A 21,711-nucleotide genomic window follows, 5' to 3' on the forward strand; every position below is an offset into this window, starting at 1 on the left:
ATTTAGGTTTTGCCCTAGGCCTGACTACACTCACACGCCCCCTAATCTTAATTTGCCACCACCCTTCCTGCCAAGTCCACATCCCTTCCAATGTAAACTCCACTCCTTCCTCTGTTGGTCCCACCCTCCTCTTTAGGCCCCACCTCCTCCTCTCTTTATATTAAGCATGGATACAGAGTACCTACTTAAAGCATTTGAAATGGTGCACAAAACAACAGAATATATATTTATTATTTTAAGAGATAATAATTTATTTAAAATAACAAAGAGTACAAATTCAACCATTTTCACCAAGATCATCTATGTCAAGACCACTGTGTGTTGTAGGAGAGTGGTAAGTATAATTTAAAACTTGCGCCAAAGTAAAAAAAAGTACCCAAACCAAATAAACATTATTTTATTAACAGTCTGAAAAGTGGAAAGATCAAGTTCACAAGGAAGCCGATGCAAAGAAACAACATATTTTCCCTAACATGTGTGACAAATAAAACATTTTGGAAAATAAAATATGGAAAATGTGCATAGGTCAACAAGTAAACTAATTATTTACACTCTCAAAATATTTACATGCTTTTACTGTGTTTGTAAATTGTGTATTCATAAATAATTTGTGCGTGGCCAAGCTATCACCTTATTGGGTGTATGTGCGTTCTTTCCTAGTTTCGTAAATTCGTAGAAAAACTAAATTCTAAACATTATCAGATAGATGTTCTTTTCTCCAGTTCCCTCCTTAAATCCAGGAGCCATTTTGCGTGCCTCTTCGCCTTTGCCCTCTTAAGCTTTTGAATGTCGTGCCAGCACCTGAAGTCTGAGAGCTTTTTTTCTGATATTCACGGGTTATTATGGCTATGCTTCCTCTATGGATCATTGTAACCATTAAGCTTCTCCAAGACTGTCTTCATTGCTGTGCACTGATTTGGAATTTCTCTCTAATAAAAAAAGGAAATATCACTTATAAGGTTAGACATTAAACACATTTTTTTTTCTCAAATATTATATTCTGAATTGTATTACAATTTTGGCTTCGCTTGTAAATACATAAAGAAGGTTTTTTTGGTATTTATGTTCTAAAAACCCATTTTATGTATTTTACAATCGAAGCCAAAATGAAAATCCTTTCTCACCAAAGGAACCGCAAGCCAGAGAAAGTAGGTCCAACCATGCATGGAAGTAGACGTCATAATGTCCAGTTCATAGGATTTATATTATTTCTCATAATTGAGTTATTTCTCTCCCTTTGTTAAGTTACGATACCTCTGAAGTGGAGACAGGAAGATAAACACTGGACAGAAAACTTGCTATATATATATTTATATATAAATATATATATATATTCGATATATTTTTCTGCAGGCTGTGGCTTCCAATAAGGCACAAGAGTCCCTAACTATTAAACCTCATCTCCAAAGCAATTATACTAAATCACTAAATTACAAAATTCTTATTCTTATTAAAATAATTTTATTGAGTGACCACTCAAGAGGGAGAGAAAGAAAAAAGAAAGAAAAGAGAGGGGGGGTAAAGAGAGAGAAAAAATCATCAATATTACACCAGGTCATCTGCCCCTATTCCAAATCCCGCGCATTAAATTTGATGTCATTTGGATTATATAACAGATCAATGGCAATGAATGCAAATTTTACCAAAACATCACAACAATTAGATACAAAGCAGCTTCTATATAAAACCTATGCAGCCTTGGTGAACAAAAAAAAAAGACGAAACCAAATTACATTGGTTTCTATTAATGGAACATGATTGCGGTAAGCATTTACAACATGATAATGTTATAGGTGCATTTTGCTCACGGTATTGTAAAATTAAAAAAGAGAGCATATCCCATAGATATTATTAACCCTATTATAGTTAATACTATTGTTCATTGCCCATTGTCTTTTTATAGTAATCATCAAACCTCGTACAAGCTACTTTTCCATTTGATTCTGCTCTCCATGTCGGCACACAGAAGGTATGGAAACCTGATTCAATGTGTATTTCGTAGGCACTAATGGATTGCAGATGGCTTTTTGTCTCCTTGATAATTGCAGCAGAGCACATTAGCCTATAAGTTTAAATGCCAAGGAGTCTCCTTACAGAGATTTGCACTTTTCCACACTAAGCTAGCATCGGTAATGGGTTTTCATTACATCTCCTTCTGTCTAAAACATGATGTACATGTCTAATCAGACTAATTATATTGCCATGCGCTACTGTTAAATTTTGCTTTTACACAGATAGCAGATTTTGCTAATATATTTTCTCACATATGAAACTAAGCTAAAATGAGCTGATATCTTTAGTCGTGTCATCCCAGTTAAATACAGATTTCTTGCTGTGACACAAATGTAAAAATGCAAGTGTAGCATTCAATTAACAATAAGAGCACTTGTTTGTAAGTAAGTGAATATATCTTCTTTTTTGTCTAAGCAGGGAATTACATGCTTTATATAATTAAATGAGATGATATTGTTTGAATAAATATAAAATGTAATGGCCTTTTTAATCGATTTTTAATACTAATTTACCTACTACAAGGAAGCACCTGGCCCTTTACTGTACAGTGTTGGTAGATAGACTAATGTGTACAATTAAATTAAAATTGTTGAATCTTTTCATGGTTATATTTTTTTGCTAGAGTAGATGCACAAGCCTGCTTTTTGTTAAACACAACTTCTGATGTGTATTATTGAAGTTTGGAGTAGCCGTATTAGTCCAGATGTGTATTATTAAAACAGTATAATCAGAACTGTATATCTAGAAATTTTGAGAATATGTTGACTCACAAAATATATTTTCATTCTTTAGACATTAGCTACAAGTGGGGAAAAAAGAAGGGGGCTAAAACGAGCGGGGAGTAGACAGAACAAAAAAGTTGGGCCTGGTGACAGTAGTAAAAGTGTTACTTAAACATGTACTTTTCAGGGTTGCAATAATGAATGCATACATTTTTCATAATCAAGGGGAAATAGTCAAGGAGCGGGGTTATAAACAGCCTTAAACTAACCCCTTCCTTTTAAAATAATTAAGCATTTGTCAACTGAGCCTATGAAGGATGCGGATATAATGGATAAGACCTGAGAGCAGGTTGGAAGGTGGCCGCTGACTGAACAAAATATGAAGTCAATGAAAATAGATAATTGGATCCTGATGCTTAAGAGTGTCTTCAGCTGGATTGATAAGGGTGAGGATATAGAGGTAAAAAAAGCCATCCCTTATGGAAATAAAGAAATGAAAGAAAAGGACAGATAAAAGAGGAGAGAAATTAAAGAAGGGAGGGAACCAAGGGAGGAAAACTGCAACTCGCTGGAGGTAGAAGCATTGGTTAAATAACCAGTGCCCCGGCCCCATACCTACAGGCTAATTTGTTAGCCTTAAAAATATATCTATTGCTTATTTCATAGGTACACACCATTACATGTGGTTATTCAGTGCAGGGAAAGAAATTTTTCCACCCCATGTAATTTTGCCCTTTATAAGCTGTACCTTGAAGTGCCAATTCTTTCCATCGTTCTTTATTTGCTTGAATAATTTCAACCAAATTCTTTTTGAAACTGTACAAATCTACAGTGGCTAACGAGTATTCTGTTGTAGATCCTCCTTCTGTTTGTGCCGTCCGTACTGTAGGTTTTCTTTGTGTGTCAGTACCGCGTCCAACTTCAGAATTATTCTGACTAAAATAATAAGAGATATATCAATCTAAAATGGTAAAGACATTAAGCAAACGTATGTTTTGCATATAACATATATGTATGTTGTTTCACAGAGTTGAATTCAGTTTGGCAACTTTACAATGCTAATTTAAGGGTCGCTGAGTAAGGGTTATGAGTTATCATCATTATACATGTGACAACAGAATTCAAATAATATATGCTACCAATAAAATCAACTGTAGTACAATGATGTTTAAAGCAAAATCACAATATTTGCTATTACCAACCCACTTAAGCCAAAAAGATCAAGTACATTTGCTCTCATACAAAGAGAACCATTTTGTAGCAAGATTAAATGGTTCAGATACCTGAAATGCAATAGATTTAATACTGGTTGCTAAAACCACTTGACCTGAAACCAGATTAATTTCTGATTAAATTAAACCTTCATTGAAGGTGCCTAGTCTTCTAAGAAAATCTTTCCACTTTAAAATGCATCTTGATTAATGTATCCAGGTGCAATGGAAACTTACACACAGATAATTAATGTAATATGTTTTTCCATCAAAACAAAATATACTTCAGTTGGGCCTGTGTTTGAGTAGATAGGTAGATCCCCAGAGCCTGAGATTTAGATCCATTTACCAGATTAAATGACACATAGTTGTATTGGTGTGAGGCTTGCAATGGATTTGGAATATGAATGGCTTCAAAAGCATTAGTAATATATCATTACATATATGTAAAGATCCCTATCTCCTGTTTGAGGAGGCCCTGAATGTCCTCTGAATCATAACCACCAGCAGTTCAAGGACCAGAACATACGATAATGATGTATTACAGAGGAAGAAGTTCTACTTGAAGTAAAAAACAGACAAATTAATGAGACCTGATGAATACGCCCAAAATTATAAAAAGAGCTTCGACTTGACCCTAGTTGAAGAAACCACGTGCAACAAAATAAAACTAGGTCACCCTATCAAATGCTTTTTCAGCATCGAGAGATAATAAGAACATTTGGAATTTTGCATTGGTGGGCCAACACTATTAAACAATAAGTCAGGGTTTATATCTGGGAACTTTCCCGTCTTAGGCAGAGTAACAATGATTGCTGTAAAAAAGTATTTTGGTACAGTTTGTAACGAATGCTGGACACCCATTTTACAAAGATTATTGGGACTGAAATTTTATATTAAGTTGCTGGGGTTAAATTGCAATAGTTTTGTATTTCCACTCTTTTGTTTTTCAATTCAATGTGTTTCAGGAATGACTGTCTAGCCTATGGTTTAGTGTTAATTCCCTAATCCCTTTACCTCTGTTGTGTATTCGTCATTGTATGTATGTGTCTGGGCCCCCATCACAGCTGCTCCCCTTATTCTCAACCATTTATCTTCTCCTTCAGTGGCCATCTCACTTCATACCTCAGTGTTCACACCACACCACTCAGTTTCCCCCTGCCTTCCTCCCTCCCCACAGTGTCCATACCCCTCTGCCTTCCTCCATAGTGTCTCTACTCTCTGTGCCAATCCCTCCCTGTTCCCATCACTCATCTGCATACCAATCTGCTCCTGCCGTGGACCTGGTATGTAGAGGAGAGCCCAGCTGTAGGAAGTGCAAAGTGTGACATCAGTGTAGGGCTGTTGACATCGCAAGGATTATCTCCTGCTTCCTGCTGCCGCACAGCTCTACACACTGCAAATGCAACATGAAGGAAAGGTAGGCACAAAAGGTTAGGGTCTTTGTCTCCTTGAGGAGATTGGGATAACCGGTGGCCGGGCACCTTAAAGCCATATCAGCCGTACCCTCCTGATCGGTATCATTGGAACTTTTATGGCTGTAGAACACTGTAATACACTCATACCCAGCAAGCATTCTGCGCATGAAAAGAAAAGAGGGAAAGGGGGATTTGAGTCCCAAAGGAGCACGGTTTCACTTAAAACAGGGGCACATCTGAGGTTTGAAGCATATTTAACATCATTACAAAAATTCACAAGACGTTTTTCTCCTTATTATTACATTTAAATAAAATATTACTGAAACCAAATTAAGAAAAGAAAATCTGCATATAATGCCTTTAAAAATGTCACTGGATTCCCTTGAAAAAACCTGGTCAGTTTATTAAATAACAAGACTCTCCCCTATATAACCAATAGGCAACCCCAATGCCTATAGAAAATATACACTAGTCATACCTAAATGGATCAGAAAGTGCTATACATAGTTGGTACTTAAGCCCTTTTTTGCCAACCACATAATTAATTCATTCTTTGAACATGCTCAAAGACATAAAGTGCTCTGTACAATGGTAAGCATGAGGAATTGTTAGCTATGTGCTGTTCAAGATTTATTTGCATATGCTGGAAGCTGTTCCTAACCTGCACTGATTATATATATATATGAGACTGAGATAGTCTGTCTGTAGATATAAAGCTTAGCTTGTCGACTCTATGGGGTGCTTAAAGGCTGTAAATAAAAAACAGCAGGCATTTGCAAATATGTGGGCCCATGTAACCAAGTCTAAAGAATAAAAACAAATAATAAATATAAATGAATAAGTATATATTATCGGGTCAACTCACAATAATTTTCTTATACAGTTAAACTCTCAGGCCTTCTAGAAGGCAACAAATGGGAAGAACAAACTCAGTTAATATGTTAATGTGCCACTAGGTGGCACTACTGTATAACAGTTTAGTACTATTACAGGCGACTTTTAGCAATAAAAAAATGTAATTGCGCTTACAAAAATGAATGACTAACCTGGACTTATCAAAGATTGAATGGTCTTGCTTTGCAGCTTCCTCTATAAGAGGAATAACAATTTTCTCTGTTGAGTCAGTTAGAAGGGTGAATGTTGGCTCCACTATGAAGTCAATAAAACCTGGAAGTTACATAACAGTTGATATTTCTTAAGTATTGTTAAGAAAAGCATAGCAAAACAAAAATTTAAAACAAAATACAATACTTTGAACTGTACGTTTTTAGATAATTCCATGTATGTCATAGTCAGCAGTGATTATTCATAAAGAGTGATCCTTTTGCAAAGTTTCAGATCCACAGACGATATTATTTTAATATTAACCTGAAAAATGTAAGCTAAAGTCCTGGTGTTTACTACCATAGAAGGGGTACCACACAAAGCTACGAAAGCCAGTATGTAGGGGGTATGTAAAAGACATGTACACCACAAGCAAAATTGCTTCACACAAAATTTTCGTTTAGTTTTGACAGCGTTTTTGGGCAGCAAATTTTGTTTCATGGCCATTTGGCTCTGACGAAATTTGAGGGCCTTTTTTATTATTATTATTCAGAACGACATTCAGGGGTATTCCTGGAGTATTCCAGAGTTCTTCTGGACTCACCTTTCATTTTTATAGAGTTAGTACGGTCAAATAGGTGCAGCAGCAGCAGTAGTAGTAGGACACTGGGCCTAGGCAGGCAGACACTGGCAGATAATAGGCACATGCAACCCCATGGAGCAGGTCTACATTTCTACCACAATATTATAGATTTTTTTAATAAAAAAAAAAAAAAAAGGTTCCCCTAGAGGTCAAAGAGGAGTAGCTGTCATAGTAGGACACTGGGACTGGGCAGGTAGACACTGGCAGATGATAGGCGCATGCAGCCCCGCACAGCAGGACTGAATTTAATATTCAATATTATATATTATACATGTTATATTGTCACCAATATCTATCAATAGAGAATAATAGATGATATGATAGAAAGATTATGAAAAAATAACTCGTCCACAAATTGCAGATTTGGCTAGTAGCATAAGTGGGCAACTGTCATAATCAACTAAACTCTACTCAGGAATAGGGGAAAAATGTCTGCTGCAGTCCCCGTAATACACCACAGTAGAGACTACAGCTTCTCCAATCCACCCTACAACAGTACATTTTCTGCACTAAAATAAACTATTAACTTGCAGTATGATAGGTGAGCAATGAGCATTTACCTCGGCCTTTGGTAAGCCAACTGTTATTGTCTCACACTCCAACTCCATTAGCCTGTAACCAAGGTACTGACAAATAAAAATGCCGTCATCACACTTATATGTCTAATGGTTATCCCTTGCCCTTGTAAATGCTGATTGGCCAGAGTGTAAAAAGTAAGGAAAAATGTCCACAGGTTGTTGGACCCATCAATCACAGCCATAACCCATTTTTTGGCTACTTTTACTTATCAGTCATTGATATGTACCCTCCTACGCACAATCCATCCCACTTAACCTCATCAACGAGCGCTTGTAATGGTACCAAAACGGGTTGTGATGGCGGCTACATGTAGCTACAAATGGATGAATCTTGATGACTTTTCAGAACTTTTGCAGTTCGTTTTAATCAGTTTAGCCGGAGATGGCCTTCGTTTACACACAAAACGTTAATAATAAAGTTTGTACGAAAACGAATGTACAATTCTGGTATGTAATATCAAGTTGAATGCTAGTAGATTTAACCAGAAAACTGTATTTAATCAAATTTGGGTGTTGAAGAATTTGCACCAAGATGAAATGGCCCCCTTTGATCTCAGGTACCAAAATGAAATGGATTTAATAATGTTTGCTAACCTCACTTGAACTGAAACCAGATTAGTTTGTATTTGAGTACAGTATTTTATTTGAAGGTACTTAGCGTACACCTGGGGTTCTAATTACACTTTTCCTGTAGTTGAGCAAAACACCTAGAAGAATCTCCCTATAAGCATATTCACCTAGAAATGCTGAGATAGATCTAGGATGCCATTATCAAAAATTTTAATTGGAGATACCCATCAGGGGCGTACCTAGAGTATTTGGCACCTGGGGCGGATCCTGTATGTGGCATCCCCCCCCACACACACACTTTAAATTTGCCTAGCTTCTATCGTTAGGCAAACATTGATGGGTATACAACATAACTGTTATCATTATATACTGAGGCAGACATTGACAGGGGTACAGCATAACTGTTATTATTATATACTGAGGCAGACATTGACAGGGGTACAGCATAACTGTTATCAATACATATTGAGGAAAACAGGATGAGGTCACCTTGTCTGAAACATGCCATATCTGCATTAGGGAGGTGATGGGTATGATAGAGCAGAAACACCTCTTGGAGTGTGGAAGCCATAACACCTTGTTGATGGGCATGAATATTTTAAATTTCTATCTACGAAACCCTAAATCTGGAAGCATGACTGAGGCTGCCATATTCAAGACACAGTAGTATTGAGGGAGACGCCCATGCTCTCCTACACAACTGTGAAAATATATATTAATCTCCTCCCAATTGATAAATATCCTAGGTAAGGACATCAACTTCTGCATTGTGTCTACCTAAGACAAATAAAAGGTAGTTCACCGAACCAAATCTTGTTTAATAGGGAACACCCACCAAATGTATACATTTCAGATTAAATATGTTTTTAAAAAATAGTTTTATTTACTTTTTTGCATAATATTTTCAGGCAGCTACAAATTCGCAATTTGTATGTGTTAAAGATCTGTTATTTTAGCCCAATCTACTACAAACACAATTGTTCAGTCTTTATCAACCAGCTGGGCATTCTGACTAATGAAAATCTAGGAAGAAACAGAATTCATTAGCATTGCCATAAAAAATCAGCTCAGTGTGGTGTCTGAGCAGGGAAAGTTAGCCAAAATAGCACATGAACAATAATGGCAGCCCCCAGGTCTGGGAATAAAGTGAGTTTTTTTTTGTTTTGGTTTTTTAGAACTAAATTAAATAAAACCATGTTTTGATAATGGTATCCTTCTTATGTGTTTATTGTTTATTTCAATGCACAAGTTCTAAATCTTGCTTATAAAGAAATTTGCTTTCTGTGGATCCATACCACTTTATTCTTGATGCATATATTAAAAAAAACTGTTATAACAAAATAACGTTTTTCTCTTTTTAAACTAAAAATTTGATAAATACAAAACATGGGAAAACATACACATGAAAAACACTCTTTTGATGATCATCATTATGTAAATGTGCATGTTGCTTCTGATTGTGTAGGTGTTTTTTGTCATACAAGTAATGAACGGTCATGTTATTCAAAGACAACCTGCTGTAACTACAACATATGTCAGGTCTGACCAACTTCTTTTCAGTGGCAAACTGCTCTTCAGAGTCACAGATGAAAGCTTGGAAAATGTTACAGTATATTTACTTACGCGCACATACATGTTATGGAGTGTGATCATCTGGAAGTATTATTTGTTCAGCTTTTCCATTTGTTAGCTTTATCAGGAGAACATAGAATCAAAAGAGTTCTGAGTATTTTTTTTTAATGATGAGGGCCAACTCTAGTGACATACTGCTAAAATAAGGGCTGAGCTGGCTCCATATCCCCTAACATTTCAAGTGCCCAAATAGAGATACCAGTGTTGGGGGGGGTGTGGCAAGAGTTGGCCCTTGGATAGCCACCCCACAGCACTATCATGGCTACAAGGTAAAGTCAGAGCTGCTGCTACTGCTTATTTTCACTGCCCTGGGCTAGTCAGTGGCATTCGGGAGATCTCCCCAAAAAGCCAATGCTCTCCATAACCTATCCAGGATAGCAGGAACATACCTGAAAATCAGGACTGTGGCCCTGCAGAATGCATAGTCACATTACAAAGAGGGAACCCATCCCATCTAGTAGGTGATGTTCACTGGTGTTAGCCTCTCAAAATGCAGTGAAGATGGGGAGCTGAATTGTTTAACTTTGCTGCAAACTTCTGATTTAGAGATCTCAGCCAGTAGTCATCGCTTTATGTTATGTGTCTATCCTTGTACCATGATTGACTGAGATTGATCTTGTGTGTTACTGATTCCTTGATAAAATGTTTGATACAATTAACAGCACAGGTACAATTATATTGTAAAAACATAATCAATGGCTGATTCTAGCAACCAAAAATAAATAACATTATCAAATTCTGCAGTGATATAAAGGCTGAAACCAAATGTTCCATCATGGACTTGGAGAACATGGTCATATATGAAACTCCCCTACAATGGAATGTTCTACTTTATCACCAAAAACACAATTCTATTTAACTGTTCCTTTTAAGGCAGCATATATTTTCAAATAAAGCTCATTATTTGCTCGAGAATAAAAATAAATTAATAAAAAATAAGGTATTACCTATTTGTGACTGTGCCACCATTGTCGCTTTACGGTCACAGAGTGGTGAGAATGGAAGACCTAATTCAGCTTCTTTGTCCCCCTGTAAATGCAAAACTGATATAAGCTTACCAACTTTAATATTAAAAAAAACATGCAGAATTACATATATATGTAAGACATAGTATTATATGATTATCTTTTTCCAGTCTATAAAGATTACCACCTTTTGTGCTAGAACCGTTGACTGTTTGATTAATCCGTATAGCATTTGATGTTTTTTCTATGTTATGTTATATGATATGAAATCATATGATAAATGCCTGTGTCTGTTTACACCAACAGGGACTCTTATGACATTGGATCCTAAATACATAGACACTAAAATATAGTTGGTCCCCACTTTGTCGCTCAGATCGTAATATTTTTCCTGCTTCTAACACAACTTTGAGGAGGATATGTTCATGCGAGTCATCCATGCTTCAAGGCCTCTAGATACGCGGGCACTGTCACGTCTGCAGTACAGCAGTGGATCCACGCTGCAGAAATTTGAAAGGCGCCTCCTGGCGGAGATGGAGAGCCCAGCAACAGAGCACGGAGGCGTATAGCAGACACAGGAGTGTAGCGAAGTACAAAATAATCAGGAACAAAATAATAAATCAAATAATAAATCAAATAATAAATTGAGGGGTCAGGCAGAAGAGTACTCGGGGTCACAAGCAGAGGTCAGGGCAGGCAGCAAACATCAAAGGTCAAAAACTAGCCGGAGTCAGAACCAACAACAACAAAACGGTAATGGAACGCTATCACAGGCAAAGGTGAAGTGCTTACTGAGGATTTAAATATCCCTCTCAATATCTGGATCCTCCTACCCACCTAATTAAGGGGGAGGAGTAAAAAAAGATAACTGTTGCTTTAAGAAGCGACATGAATATATTTATGACGTCGAGACGCGCGCCCCGTCAGGATCCATTGATCTCTGCGGGGACGCGCGTCTATCAGCAGAACGGTTCCCGCTGACGGAACGAGCAGGGGCTGGACGCGCGGGCTGCGTCTCAGCTCCCCTACCCGCGGGACGATGTAGGAGGTAACAGGCACACCAGGTGTCTCACAGTAACCCATAAACAAATTTAGTGGTGATATGCCTCGAAGGAAGACAACCGAAGCTGCCTATCCAGAGGGTTAGTCCACCCGTTCAAAACACATAAATTGGGAACTACCAAAACTACGTACCATACAAAAATCCACAAAAGGAATCAAGTTGTGAATACCATGGCTCGCCCAACCCCCGTAGGGGGTTTTAGCATAGATATGGAATGGGGAACGATAGCCTTTTTTCTTTTGCTGTATGTAACCTTTTGAACCATGTCCTTGATTGTTTCAAGGCCAGTTTGTATTTGCTAATCTTAATAAGCAGCACCTGTTAGATTTATTTGACTGCTTTGTTGAATGCTTAACACATGCACCCACTTTGAACTTTGACCACATTTTCTGGGAACGCTGCCAAAAATGTTAATCAAAGCATGTTTAAGCTTGTTTTTAAATTGATATTTTTCCGAATGCACAAGTCCGGTTGGCACTGGAAGGCTTACAATGAATAAGATGTAAAGTCTTAGAGGATAAAAACAATATGGTTTCAACAAAAATATCACTTTCTTAAATTATCTATGTCAAGTCTGCCATCAAGAAGTTCTTCAGCTCTGAGTCACTTAGCAGGGAATGGGGCCCCAAACTAAGCAGAGAGGGACTTTTATGAACCCAACAGTGAGGAGGCTCAGGTTTAAGCAGGTAAAGTTCAGTACTGAGTGTAGTAGGCACAGACGGATCCAGAAACCTGTATAGGTATACTGCAGGTTGAAGTCACAGATTGGTTAAACAGGATGCCAGCAGTTAACACAGAACGGATGGTCAGACAAAGTCAGGTTCGATACACTAAATGTGCAGTCATACAAACCAGAGGTTGGTACACAGCGCGGGTAGTCAGACGGGTAGTCAGACAGGTACGGTACACAGGTAGGGCAATGCAGGATCATAATCACTTAGCAGAAGAGTAGTCAGGAAAGCCAATAACAGCAAACACGAATGCCAACTCAATACAAAGAATAGCAGGACCACAACAGGGTGCCCGTGCTGAGCAGTTCCGGATTTTTAAATCCGGCGCCTAGCAAGCCCTGCCTCCAGCTGGGCTTGCAGGCATTTCGAGCTGCCGAGGACAGGCAGACAGCTGTGATTGTGCAGCCGTCCTGACCCGGGTTAGTACAGGCTTCTTGGGACCTCTATGCCCGCAGAGGGGTGACATGACATTTTCTGTTAGAAACCCAATAAAAATGTTGTGTCTTCTGTTTTTCAGGCTTCATACAGGGCTAACCTTGAGTCTAAAGCAACAGGTTAAACACTGTAACAGTTGCAAATTAGATCAATTTAAGTCCATCTGTCCAGAAACAGGTATTGGGTATAAAATAGAATATTGAACTAGCACCTGTAGAAAGAATTCTTCCATCAGTAAATTGGTCCATCGCTGATGCATATCCCATGTTTTTGCTGGATGACTGATGTCTGCTGCATGAAGAATCAAAGACATGGCTTTTGCTTTATCTATCCTGTCAAACAAAGAACATGAATAATCCAATTATCATAAACATGAAACTTGGCAGCAGGCAAAGAGGAGAAAATTACAGGAAGTGACCTCAAGTGATGTTAGTCTGACCCACTTTTCTGTATATACCTGCTAATAAATCACATAAGTTGCTATTCCCTCTGTGCTAAAACAAACAGTTTGATCTCCTTTTATAACTTCACATTTATTGGTTGTAGACAGATACCGCTGAGGTAAGAGGCGAGCAGAAACGCTCATATCCATAGATAATGGTGCTATTGCTAACTGTAACCATGATCATCTAACTCATATTTAACATATGTGGTAAAATGCTGTTTGTTAAGCTGTCTGAATGTGTTTCAAAATATTTTTTAAGCTTTTTCTTTAATGCATTTTGACTTTATTATATACAGTATCCATAAAGCCACAGATAGAGACAGTAGAGATTTGTAGCGCAATAAGGCGATCTAGAAAAATAGCACACATTTATATTATATACCGGTATATATAAAAACATGTATAAAGATACATATTTAAATAAGATCACTTTTCATTTTTCATGAAGCTGACTCAAAAATAGCTTTATAAATATTTGCGGACCCTACTTGTGAATCACATGCGCTACTTATATATCACTTTGAGCTATCCCAGATGCCCCGTAATCAGTTCTGATTTCTAGAGCCTACAGGTGAAATCCAGAGAGTTCTAAAGTATATTTGAAGCAGCTGTGCTAAGTAATATAGTAATATTTTATTGGGTTTTCTTAGAACAAACTAAGAGTGACCTAAACTTATTTGAAAAACAAAGTTTTATAAAGTCAGGGATTTATATGAATTCATTGTTTTACAACAAAATTAGGTTATGAATATTAAAATATATTGTTGTGTATTATGATAAAGTCCCTTTGAAAAATATTTTAAGCACAATTGTAGAATTGCCATTTTATTACATCTGCTTTTGGTGGAAAATCATTTTAATGGTTAACATGTTTTCCAGTGAAATAGTATAGTCATTTATTGATATGATTCCCAAAATAGAACAGCAGTTTACCTGCCCTGCAATAGAACATGCTGTAACTTACCCCTCTGGCTGCTGCAATGTACTTCTCATGGTTTTTATCTGCTGAAAGTGGCAGGACATATCTGTAGACAAAACCATCTCTATCACCAGTGTTCTTAAGTCTCTGCAAAGAATAACAAAATACAAAATTGTTACAAAGTTCACCAACCCGTGTATATTTGTATATTTTCAAAGAAATATAAAAATAAAAAAAAGTTGGACAAAAAATATGGGAGAAAATGTTGGAAAAAATAGTATTGCATTGTGTGCATTCTTTATTGCAAGCATGGAAACAAACCTATTCATAACTACAATATAGTTTATATAGTACATATTTCAATTGAATGCATTTAAGTCTCTCTCCCCAATGGGGAGAACCACTTCTCCGGTTCTCCGAGTCAAGACCCGAATCCTCCAGGTCGCGGGAGCAGGCTCTTGACATGCCCTGCTCCCTGCCCATTTTTCATTTCAATGGGGGTGCTTCCCGCTGACATTGGGGGTGTTCCAATAGAAACGTAGAAACTCCCCTGACATCATCGGTACCTCCCACTAATGTCAGGGGGCCTGCCCACTGACATCAGGGGGGCTGCCCACTGACATCAGGGGGGCCGCCCACCGACTTCCTGGCCGTGTCCCGCAAGGGAAGGCTCTGGGTAGCTGGAGCCCAGAAGTTCCCAGGTATGCTCATCACTGCCCAGCCTATACGTAGTAGTACCCTACTGAGTGATCAGACTCCAAGTTACAAGGGAGATCTATAGCATGATGTTCCTATTTACAACATGCACTAGGAACTGCAGCCGTGGAGGGGGCAGCAGAGGAAGTGATACCCTGTGTAACGCCTAGAGCAACACCAAAGAGTTGCTATTCAAATCCAAACTGAACTTTTGCACAGGCATAAGATAAGCACAAGAAAAATGACACAAAATAAGTTTTTTTATCGGCTTACTTAAAACAAATTGGACATGACCGCTACTTTAATAAGGTGAGATAAAATATTCTACATCAACTCACCCTGTACTCTATTTGTGTTTTCTTATATACAGAGTGTTATAAGACATCTCTAAAAAGAAAGAAGAGCTTGCTGTAACTACACTCGTTTTCACGTTGCCTATGCAAAGGTCCAGGATGGCAGCTTCAAGCAGATGTGATAATGTCGTCAAACTGCAGTTAATTACACTTCCCATTTAAAGATAACTTTTTCAGGTAGCAATTTAGCAGCCATGCTATTTAAATAATAATCATGTATGTACTGATAACCATAGACATCCCATGATGCTAAAGAGAATAACATGTCACAGAATAGGCAAGCCATTTATATACTTTTTATTAAAAGTTTTCCATTATCAAATAGTACTTATTATTAGTAATACATATACCAAAAATGGCAATTCCACTTTCTATGGGAAGTTTCAAGAAAATGAATAATCTCATATTGGTTCTATGTGTTGTAACATGAACAGCACCCTTGTTTTGTTTATTTTGAGGCAGTTTACATATATATTCTCCATCTGGTGCAGATTAGACAGGTTTTTAGCACTGCATATACTACTTTAACTTTCTGATGTAATTACCTGTGTACATTCTAAAATAAGCACGTCTTACTGGTTATGAGTTGTTTCCCCCCTAAGGCTAAGTTCCAGAGCATGGCCAGCCAACACTTAATGGATAATTAGACTGAAACATACTAGACCAAGGATTTTTTTCTTTTCAATATCAACTGGTATATAAATCTTAGATCTTTGTTTTCTATATCATTTTAAAAGAAATAATGCAAATGATTCAGTAACACTGGCTGCACAAGAAAATCAAGGTCACTATTTACAATTAGATAACAACATTTTATGACAATATCCTTTGAGTTTATTAATACTACATGTGACTGGCAATTTCAGTATTTAAGATGACCTTTCATCTAAACACAAGGTTTTACAAAAACATATTTATGCCTTGAATGTTTATAAATAGTCAATTTGTTTTTTCAAACAAATTTTTAATTTCATGTTTGCAGCATTTGTTTTCAGACAACAAATACAATTTCCTGACCTTCAGATAAAATGCAGATTTTTTCAAGAGTGGAGCTACCTTCTGGACTCACCTTTAACTTACAGCAGCGTCATGGGAAGAGATCCAGACTAGGTTTTGCATTACAGGATAATCACTACCAGCAACAGTAGCACTACATCAATGGACAAACACACCAAGCAGCATGGATGAGACTGAATTTCCTCCAAAATCGGATAACTTTGGTGAATTTATTCCTCAGGGTAAGGAAGGTGATAGAGCAGCAGCACCAGAGCCTCATTCAGTTTGAATATTGAGTGATGGGTAACCTAATTGTGGCAGACTGAGTTTTAGGAAAGCCATCTGCAAGGTGAGCTGTATTCTCTCCTTTGCTAAATATGCACTTTTTTGTGCTACATCTCATAAACATTATGGACAATTATGCCCCTCCAAGCTTTAAAATTATTTTTAAGGGTCAACTTGCCCTTTAGCCTTGGGTCATAAAGGGTGGCTAGAATGTACTCTGGTGTGTATATGATTGCTTTCATGCAACCTCTCAGCTCCTCTATTAGCCTCCTGATCAGCGTTTTAACCCTCAGATGTCATTGCATTCCAGGTAGTCATTAATTTTCTGCAGGTAAATAAGGTGATGGTCTAGCCCAAACTGGCAGTGCTTTGGCCAAAAATCCTTGGTCCCATTCCTGCCACTACCTGTCCCATTAATGCCCGTTCCCCGCTGGACATCTCAATGTTCTCATCAGAAAACATGGAGATTGCCGCTGTTCTAGGACCCAAAATATATAATTTTGATGGTCAACAGAACCACAACAGGAACAATACAAAACTGATTTATTTGGCAGATGCAGATAGTTTAATGGCAATCCTGGCTCTGGTGGACAAAAGAGTACAACTGAAGGATCATTTGGTCACATAGCACATGCACAGGACTTTTTTTTTGTGAACAATATTTTCTTATTTATTTATTTAGTCCTCTACAAAGATTTGATGCTTTGGTGAAACATTTGAAGAAATGGCTTCTAATTTTAACTTTAAAAAAGAGCCCTAAAACAATCAATTATTAAATAAAAACAATGAAAAAGCCTTCGGCTGCAGTCCCAGTAGGGTAGTAAAATATTAGTAGTTTTACAGCTTCTAGAATCCACTCCACCCCAGTAAATATATCAGGACATAATAACAATCATCTGTTTCTTAGTAAGGTCTAAAATTTAGGTAAATATGGCTTCTCCATTTTGGCTTTACTTTTGTTGCATAAATCATGACGGTGTAATATGTCATGTGTTGTTGTTCATCTGAAGTTGTTTTTACCAAATTTTAAGGTAAAAGGAACAGATACCTTAGATACCTATACACACTATATTTACAAAGCATTTATAAATTTAAAGTCTGATTTCCAGCAACCTCAGTCCCCCTCATCAATTGTAGGAGTGTGCAGGGACAGGATGGAGGGGTACTGCTAATGTGAATAAAAGACTTGGAGAGTCTAAAAAAATGAATGATGTGCATTCTTTTCCAAAATAAAACAGAGAAGACAAGATTTATTTTATTTGGTGTTTTTTTATTGGATGGGGATTAATCTAATCTCCACCAAATACATAAACACCAAATAAAAGATTAAATTTATCCCCACCCAATAAATAATCACCAAAAACTAAATCCCATTTCCCATTTAAATAACATGCGTCATGCATATAAAAAAGCATTTTCATTTATATTAAACAGAAGGATGCACACACCATACCCCTGCTGTCCTCTACTCATGCTTTTCTGCTCTCTGCTTACTTGCTTGGATACCCTTCACTAATTCTACAATGTTGCTCTGGACAGGCTGACTACCTAACCTGCACTAACTTTCCCAAACAGCCAAAACGTGTGGTGTCTTTTAAATATGTCAGCATGAAATAGAGTACAAAAATCACACTGCATCTCTGCACGGGCTGTACGGCATAAAAAGTTGCTGGCTGAAGTTTTCAGTTGGAGAAGCATATTATTTAGGGGGGCCATGGTGCCCTCTGGGCCCCCCTAGAGACTCCACTGACGTCTGACTTCTAACTCTCATCTGTTTCTGGCTGCCCAGAGTTAAAATTGGATCAGTATGGGTATATGTCTGATTAACCCACAGGCTGTTGGAAGTATCACTTCATGCCAAGATTGTTTTGGCTACTTTAATCATTTATTCTGTAGCCTCCTAGACACAGTCCTTTCCCACTTTCCCTGTTGAAAGATTGCCAAATCACTAACGAATATTCAGAGATTTAACGCTCAGTTTCTTTTCATTGTACAAATTAGCGAAAAGTTGGTAAGAATGAAGTCTACTATGGAGTCTTAAAACATATATAGCTAAGATATTGGAATATTGGATATTGCAGAGAGTAGCTTGCAAATGATCTCACCAAAAACTATTACAGGAGTATCCAACTCTGAGTTTAAAGGGCCACAAACAAATTAAGCATTTTATATATCCATTAGACTTGTGCATTTGTTTTGTACAAACTTTATTTATAACGAAAATTGCCTGTTTTTCGTATGAATCAACAAAAATGAGGGCGATTTCTGACGAAATTGAAAAAAAAACCGCAAAAGTGCCAAAATGTTACCATGATTTGTCCGTTCGACCCCATGTGTAGCTGCTACCAATACAAGCCATTTTGGTGCTCCTTGATGAGGTAAAGCGGGAGGGACTGTCTGTAGAAGTGTACATATCAATGAAGTAGCCAAAAACAGGATGGTTATGGCTGTGGTGGGCCCAGCAACCTGTTGGAGTTTTTCCCTTATTTTTTTATTTTAGTGCAAACAATTTAATGTTGTGGGGAGGATTGGAGAAGCTGTAGTAACTACTGTAGTGTATTACAGGGACTGTAGCAGACATGTTCCCCTGTTCCTGAGTAGAGTTTAGTTGTCCATTTTTTCAACTAGACAAACTTGTAATTTGTGGACAAGTTATATTTTTATTATCGTTCTATCATATCATCTGTTATTTTCATTGATAAATACATATTGGTGAAGTGACACAGGCATGCTGTTTCAGCGGCCGAGGAGGCAGCCTGCCTGTGCTGTTTTGGGGCACAGGCAGGCTGCTTCAGGGGCAGCAGTGGCACAGGCAGGCTGTTTCAGCGGCCAAGGTGGCACAGGCAGGCTATTTTGGGGCACAGGCAGGCTGCTTCAGGGGCAGCGGTACCACAGGCAGCCTGTTAAATGGGCAGCGGTGGCACAGGCAGGCTGTTTTGGGGGGGTGCTGAGGTATTCAAAAAACCTTGCCTGTTTTTAGCCCTCTAGACAAGCTTAACACTTACAAATGACTCTGTCTTACCTCCAATCATCTTTGGACAAATTTATCAATATATTCATTTCCTCATCTTGCATAATTCGGTAGGCAGCACTCACATGATGATTTTCAAGAACAGAACGATCATTGTACAATATTGCAACCTCTGACCTACAGAAACAGGGGGAAGTTCTTGAATAACAATATAACACTGTTTTTTTAGAAAATATGTAAAACAGAGAACAATTTTAAAGAAGCACTGTCCTTAGCTTATTGACTAAATCAGGAGTTACAAGGTGTGTTTGCTCACCTTTTCTTCCAGTAAAAACGTGACTTTTCATAATGTATTATTAAGATGGTGAGTTGAAACTACTCTGTCCTTCAAAACTCCAACACTATACACTAACTCTATCCTATCCCTGACATCTAACCATACCTCACACTTTCACTATCCACTAAATGTACCCAAATGCTATCCCATATCTCCTAACTTAAATGACCAAGTTGTTAAGTTAATTATATAAGTGCTAGTTGGTTTTGAGACACTCAAAAAAACAACTATTTGCTGTACCAAAACCCGGTGAGGGAGAGACAGTTTTATAATCTATACCATTAAACAGCAAATGAAAGATAACAGTACTATTTTTTATTTTTCTGTTGACCTTAAAAATTATATACTGGTCTGGTATTGACCAAACTATGCACTTATAGAAGACAGTTGCAACAATGCTGTTAACTGTGTACTCTTATTAGTATGGCTTAAACATTCTATTGCAAATGAATTCATTTAAGTAGAACATTTTAAAAATGGACATACCTTGTCTGTATATGGAAGTTATTTGTGGTCCCAGTGTGCTCATAGTCATGGATAGCAGCAGCAAAGATCATTCCCAAAATTTCCAGTTCTGTGAGCCAGTGCTGTCAAATTAAAGCACCTACATATTATTATACACACACACAAATAGACACACATACACAACTTTGCGTGTATATACCGACAAATAATATATGCAAACCATATTCATACCAAACCAGGACTATATGGATGCTAAGGTATGTTTACACAAGCCAAACCCTGGGGTTCTATGGGTGATTTGTCATTAATGATCATTAGAATAAATAAACAAGGATGCAGGCAGTATCAGAATATGTTTCCTATAAACAATTCAAGTTTATCTTTTAAGGCAAAAATGGGCTAAAAGAAAATAGCAAAGCACTGAAAATGCCAATTTCCACAATCAGGGCAATAATTAGGATGTTCCAGTCAACTGGAAATGTTATGAATCAACCTGGAAGAGGATGCGTGTCTATATTGTCTCAATGCACTATAACGAGAATGGGCTGTGTCCAAAAAATCTCCAAGGATCACAGTTGGAGAATTGCAGAAGTTAATTGGCTCTTGGGGTCAGAAAGTATCCAAACCTACAATCTGACATCACAAGTTGTTTGGAAGGGTTTCAAGAAAAAAATCCTGTACTCTCAAAAAGCAAACTCAACCATTTTCATTTTTTCTGACATTACTGGAACTTTAAACGGGATCGGGTTCTATGGTCAGATGAAACCAAAATAGAGTTTTTGGCCAATAAATACCAGAGGTGGCACACAGATAGATATGGTGGTGGCTCTTTAATGTTTTGGGGCTGTTTTTCTGCCAGAGGACTTGGACATTTTGTTAAGATACATGACATAATGGACTGTATCAAATATCAACACCAGATTGCCTCTACCACAAAGTTTAACATTGCCTGTGGTTGGATCTTCCAGCAGAACAATGATCCAAAACATACATCAAAACCAACACAAAAATGGTTTACTGATGACAAAATCAAGTTCCTACCATGGCCACTCCAGTACCAAGATTTGATCCACATAAAAAATCTGTAGGGTGAACTGAAGAGGAGAGTCCACCAGAGGTTCTGTATTTAGGAATGGTCTCTTAGATTTCTTGCTATGCATTCTCCAACCTCATCTATCCTCAATTTTACATATTTACATAGTCTTCTATGCCCATATTT

General features: G+C 37.5%; 1 protein-coding gene across 1 annotated transcript in view; it reads right to left on the reverse strand.

Annotated features, from left to right (window-relative positions):
* Positions 1 to 381: 381 nt before the first annotated feature.
* PDE1A (phosphodiesterase 1A) overlaps positions 382 to 21,711 on the reverse strand; it is a 114,866-nt gene continuing 93,536 nt past the window's right edge. The window contains exons 7-14 of the mRNA XM_053471946.1: positions 20,514 to 20,614; positions 19,742 to 19,867; positions 14,435 to 14,536; positions 13,237 to 13,357; positions 10,779 to 10,860; positions 6,411 to 6,531; positions 3,484 to 3,671; positions 382 to 929 (exon numbers count right to left, since the gene is read on the reverse strand). Of these exons, the coding sequence (XP_053327921.1) occupies positions 877 to 929; positions 3,484 to 3,671; positions 6,411 to 6,531; positions 10,779 to 10,860; positions 13,237 to 13,357; positions 14,435 to 14,536; positions 19,742 to 19,867; positions 20,514 to 20,614 (894 nt within the window). The 3' untranslated portion in view covers positions 382 to 876. The remainder of the gene's footprint in view (positions 930 to 3,483; positions 3,672 to 6,410; positions 6,532 to 10,778; positions 10,861 to 13,236; positions 13,358 to 14,434; positions 14,537 to 19,741; positions 19,868 to 20,513; positions 20,615 to 21,711) is intronic.

This window comes from Spea bombifrons, chromosome 7 (genome assembly GCF_027358695.1).
Source record: "Spea bombifrons isolate aSpeBom1 chromosome 7, aSpeBom1.2.pri, whole genome shotgun sequence".
Classification (NCBI taxonomy): Eukaryota; Metazoa; Chordata; class Amphibia; order Anura; family Pelobatidae; genus Spea; species Spea bombifrons.